This window comes from Polistes fuscatus, unplaced genomic scaffold, assembly GCF_010416935.1.
Source record: "Polistes fuscatus isolate 324 unplaced genomic scaffold, CU_Pfus_HIC Scaffold2, whole genome shotgun sequence".
NCBI classification, from domain to species: domain Eukaryota; kingdom Metazoa; phylum Arthropoda; class Insecta; order Hymenoptera; family Vespidae; genus Polistes; species Polistes fuscatus.
Window position 1 is genome coordinate 4,368,764 of NW_025113096.1, and position 5,250 is coordinate 4,374,013.

At 25.9% G+C, this 5,250-nt stretch overlaps 2 protein-coding genes across 2 annotated transcripts; both read left to right on the forward strand.

Moving 5' to 3' along the window:
- The first annotated feature begins 1,937 nt into the window (after positions 1 to 1,937).
- On the forward strand, positions 1,938 to 3,077 carry LOC122516172 (39S ribosomal protein L12, mitochondrial). Its single transcript, XM_043633771.1, has 4 exons — positions 1,938 to 2,110; positions 2,241 to 2,484; positions 2,571 to 2,699; positions 2,777 to 3,077. Exons 1-4 carry the CDS (start codon positions 2,046 to 2,048, stop codon positions 2,891 to 2,893), a joined length of 555 nt encoding a protein of 184 aa, XP_043489706.1. The 5' UTR covers positions 1,938 to 2,045; the 3' UTR covers positions 2,894 to 3,077.
- Positions 3,078 to 3,438: 361 nt separating this feature from the next.
- Positions 3,439 to 5,106, forward strand: LOC122517153 (protein maelstrom-like). The gene is made up of 6 exons (XM_043635563.1): positions 3,439 to 3,576; positions 3,747 to 3,939; positions 4,013 to 4,384; positions 4,460 to 4,620; positions 4,764 to 4,982; positions 5,092 to 5,106. The coding sequence occupies exons 1-6, from the start codon at positions 3,439 to 3,441 to the stop codon at positions 5,104 to 5,106; spliced, it is 1,098 nt and encodes a 365-aa protein (XP_043491498.1).
- Positions 5,107 to 5,250: the final 144 nt, after the last annotated feature.

A 5,250-nucleotide genomic window follows, 5' to 3' on the forward strand; every position in this document is an offset into this window, starting at 1 on the left:
AATTGATCGTATTTACTATTGTTGCACATCCCGTGTTGGTAAATTAAAACAGATATATTAAAAGTAAATTAACGAAATCGTATTATAATTGTTTAATTAAGTTTTCTTTTTCCAAATTTTTCGTCTTAGTTCGCTGTCGTAATTATTACCGATGTACGTGTGTGGATTTTTTCAAATTCTTGATTCGAAATTATTAAGGAAAAAATGTAATTTTGTTTACAAGTAAGATCTGTAAATAAAAGAAGTTTGAACTTTTGCGTAAGAGAAAGAGAAAGAGGTAGACACGAATGTTTTTAATCGCATTGATATCTTCGAAGTTTATACAAAATAAGAAAAATAATTTATTGATTTGATACATGTAAGTATATACATTAATTGTATGTTAACCTTACAACGACGTTTAACAACTTCGGTGAAGTTATTTATATGCAGAACGTATTAGGACATTGACATACTTTATTGCACTCGGATTACGTCAAGAGAAATCGCTTCTTATAATTTTTAAACAAATCGATCAATAAAAACATCGATCTTATACGTATTTAAATTAGATAAACATGTTTAATATATATATATATTTTTTTTCATTTATTTATATATATAAAAGAATGCAGTAAACGTAAAATTTACAATTTTTCGAAACTATGGACGCCATATTGTATACGTCTCTTTTTATTATATTATTTAACATTAAATTGACGTATTGAGCCAATTTAATTTATTTTAAAATTTTGTTGCTATATATATAAAAACTGAAATATTATATTTTAAAAACAATCTTTTGATTTTTAATGCAGTAATGATATATTCGTAAATATTAATTCCTTCACTCTCTAATGGCTTTTTCATTCAAACAATGTTTGTAAATTTTTAAAAAACAAATGAAAAAAACATTCGTAAATCTAATCAATTAATGTTATTAATTAAAAAAAGGATACTATTTTAAAACTAAAAATTAATTTAATGTTATTAAATATTTAAACGAAATTAATTTTAAAATTAATAATAACTTGTTCAAAAATTTAAATAAGTAAAAAAATAATATTAAAAGAAATTTAAAAACGTTTCGTCAATAAATATCTGAAAGAGCTAATCGATTTAAAATGTGAAAATAATGTCTAACGAAGGATAACTATTTTGAAAAACTCAATTCTCATTTAAATCTGTTTTCTTTTTTTTAAAGAAACTCGCAATCAGAATGTTGAATATCGATATTTAATATTGATTTGATGCGTTCATTAAAATTTCATTTATAAATACTTAAGATGATTCGATGAAATGTAAGACGTGAAAAGAGAAAGTTATTTCTACACGAGTAGAATCGATGTTAGAAAAGTTACATGACGTACCACGCGTATAAGCAGTTTAAAATGATTTTTTTCAACGAGTAACTTCCGGATTAACCGACACTTTAATTTCCTTGTCTCTGACGTAATAAAACAATAAACGTCTTAAGGGGCTTATCAGAAGTAAAATTATTTTTTATTCGTCTAATTAGCAATCGTACAAATCATAATTGTTTGCTTGTCTGTTGCATATAAAATAGTAAAAAAAAAAAAACAATCTCATAGTTATGATGATCGAATTATTTTAATTTCAACCAGAAGTATGTAAACGTTTCGAATAACATTTAATTATAGCATTACATTCGACTGTATAATACTGTTGCATAAAATTTCGTAATTTTCCATAGTTTTGTCTTACATTACATTATTCTTTGATATACAAATATATTTAAGAATATAATTATAGCGACAAAATTGTATAAAAGATTAGAGTTTATTTCTATAATTTTTAATTAACATATATTTGCTATATATATTGTATTTTTTTTTTTTAATATTTATAATTATCTGACACAAATGATTTGATTATTTTTTAAAAGTAGATTAGGTAATTTTTTCTAGAGATTTTTGTTAGTATTTTATGTACATCGTATATTGGTACCACTGCAATGGGTTGCAACTAACCTCCATTTCACGAGGTTGGAGAAGCAATCAAGAATTTAAAGAATACGAAATTAAGAAATATCAATAATATTCAAAATGATATTATCATTACGTATGATTGCTAGGAATAGCATTTATCAATTTCGTCAGTTTCACAAATGGTAAAATTATTTCCTATTAACTTTCATTCATTGTATTTTATTTTAATCTTTATGGTATAGTTCACTTTTTACATTTATCTTTATTCTGTTAAATATTATTATTAATAATAATTATAAAATTATTTTGTAGTGTCGTCGTTTGTCAGTCAGATGCAGCACCAATTGCATCAACAAGACCGACAGAAAATTTGACTATTCCGGTACCAGAAGGTATGGATAAACCGGTTAGTGCTAAATTGGACCAAATAGCTAAAGATATAATAAGTCTCAATCTTATCGAAGTGATGGAGCTAAGCAATTTATTAAAAAAGCGACTAAATTTACCTGATGCTCCGGTGATGCCTGTTGGAGGTTTTGCACCTGCACCGAAACAGGTAAATATATTGATTGTTAAATATTATTGATTAATAAAGTCCAAATCTCTTTTATTATATTAATTATAATAAATTTTTGTTTACAGGAAGAAGAAGAAGCTCCGAAAGCAGTAAAAACTTCTTTCACCGTTAAATTGTTGAAATTTGATGAGAAACAGAAAGTTCCTCTCATTAAAGAAATTAAAAATTTATTACCCAACACAAATCTCGTACAGGTGTCGTATATTTCTATTTAGATTTTTAATATTTTTAATTTTTGTAGACATTATATTAACAGATCTTTATTTTTTAGGCTAAGAAATTTATTGAAAGCATACCGGTGGTTGTGATGGCAGACATTTCCAAAGAAGAAGCAGATAAACTTAAAGAAACTATTAGTAAAGTAGGTGGAGAAGTTGAAATTACGTAATTTGGTAATTTAACATTATAATCAATCTTCATGTATTTTGTATTAATAAATTGTATAAATTATCGAAAATTCATTTATAGTTTAGAAAATAAGATATTCATTGTTTGTGCATATTTTATAACGTGTTTAAGATACTTTTATGGTTGTACGACGATTTGAAAATTAAATTTTTAGTTATTATAAATCTTAACTAGAACCAAGTAATACGGAAAATTACCATGACTCGTTAATTTCAAATCGATAAATTCGGTTAGATAAATTCAGCTTTTAAAAAAGTAACATGTGATATAATTAATATTTCAAATTTTTTATTATTTTTATAATTGGTAAATTTCTATGTCAAAGGATTTTCATTGGAGGTTTACATAGTTTTGTTAGTAATTGACGAATTAGAAATCAGCAAAGCGCCATGTGGTGTGTACATGATTGGTACTATTTTAATAATCAAATATATTATATCACAGATAAATGTCAAAGGTGAGCGGTAGCTTCGTGGTAAGCGGTTTTATTTCTTTGTTTACTTTCATAGAAATTTGAAAGTCAAAATGCCGAACAAACAGAAAAAGCGTAATGCTTTTTATTATTTTATGCTTGACTGGAGAAACAAAGCAGAAAAATCCGGAGTGTTTTTTACAAGTTTGAAGGAAGTCCAAAATTCTCCTGAATGCAGTGAAGCATGGCAGGTAAAACAAAGAAAATTATTTCAAAGTATTTCTTTCTTTATTTATATTTTTTTCTTGAGGTCCTTCTGTACACCATGTTTTATATTGAGAAGGATAAATTTAATTAAACGTTATAATTTTGATTGTATTATGAATTAATACATTGAAAAATATATTTTGTAATATTATAGAATTTATCTTCTTACGAGAAACAACATTACAATGATTTAGCGAAGAAAACCAAACCATCTAATAACTATAAATTAAATTGTCTTGGTGAACCGATAGAATTTGTTAAACAAAAAGAGCATGAGTTAGCAGAGTTTAATAGGGTGATGCGCAATTATATATCTAATACCATTAATGATAACTTAAGGAACAAAAGTATGTTATTTAATATTATAATTATAAAATACTATTTGTACGGGATGTCTTGTAACTATATATTTTTGTGCAGAACTAAACAAAGTTAAATTTTACTTTTTACACTTTAATTGGCTTTATATTACCAACGATCGTATTTATGTTCCCGTTGAATACGCCATTGGAGAATTTACATTGCAAGACGGTATCACTAGATTTCATCATAAGATTCTCAATATAAAACCTAAGATTGGTTACGCTTGGCAATCCACTGAAACTAGTAGAAATAGTCATAAAATTCTTCCTGAATTTTCTGGAGGTGAAAAAGATTTTCGTCGTTTATACTTTGAATTCATAGATTTTTTAAATCCTGGTAAAATAAATAACGAATATCCACCGTTGTTTGTTACGAGAAAAATATATGATGGAGTACCATCATTTCTCGATCAGTTAGCTAATGCAGCAGGTAATTTGATTCTAATATATACAGCTTTAAATGATCATATATCTCTCATTTTTAACAAATTGTTTATTATTGTAGATTGTACAAATACATTTATTATATATTCAATTGAATTATTATTCACTGCGTTGCGTAATGCTGCGTTGGATAGGAGAGGCATAAATGCTATTTCAGAAACTGTTGGAGAACGAGAATTTGGGACGGAGAAATATGCGTATGAAAAAAATATAGAATGCAGTGTGAGTATGCATGCATATTTGAAATATGTATGAAATAGAATTTCATACATAGAAGGATTATTTTAATAGTACTGCAACTAAAGTTTTACATCGAATGAATTTACACTTCGATATCTTTTTCTTTTTAATTATGACATTTTTAGTATCATGAGAATATAGATGGAGGAAGTCAGTTTTGTAGTTTGTCATTAATAAGACAATGGTCGTATATCATTTGTGATTATTCTTGCGACGGGCTTGGAATTGAATATAGACCTGGATTTAATTGTGCTGCTAGTTTATCGAAAGACTATTTATACAACAAGTATGAGGATATTACATTGAAATCTGCACAATTTGATGATGCGATAGAATTTTCAAAAGTAAGAGCATATATTAAATGATTAAGTTTTTTATTACATATATATATTTATCATCTTTGTTAATAATATACTTGAATAATATTGATAACAAAGATTTATAGGCAAGAAGCTTTTGGGAAGATAGAAGAAGTAGAAGAAGAAGAATCATCAAAATGTCGTGGAAATACAAACAAAATACAAAGAATAGACAACTATAAAAATAAGGAATCGAAATTTCCTATTTCTTCTCCTATTGTAAATATTATAATTATAAAATACATACTTTTGA

Excerpts from the sequence above, each read along its gene's own strand:
- LOC122516172 (XM_043633771.1), top strand. The coding sequence starts at position 2,046 with ATGATATTATCATTACGTATGATTGCTAGGAATAGCATTTATCAATTT. Across the intron at positions 2,111-2,240 it reads TTTCGTCAGTTTCACAAATG|TGTCGTCGTTTGTCAGTCAG; the intron begins GTAAAATTATTT and ends ATTATTTTGTAG. Across the intron at positions 2,485-2,570 it reads TTGCACCTGCACCGAAACAG|GAAGAAGAAGAAGCTCCGAA; the intron begins GTAAATATATTG and ends TTTTGTTTACAG.
- LOC122517153 (XM_043635563.1), top strand. The coding sequence starts at position 3,439 with ATGCCGAACAAACAGAAAAAGCGTAATGCTTTTTATTATTTTATGCTT. Across the intron at positions 3,940-4,012 it reads TGATAACTTAAGGAACAAAA|AACTAAACAAAGTTAAATTT; the intron begins GTATGTTATTTA and ends ATTTTTGTGCAG. Across the intron at positions 4,385-4,459 it reads TCAGTTAGCTAATGCAGCAG|ATTGTACAAATACATTTATT; the intron begins GTAATTTGATTC and ends TTATTATTGTAG.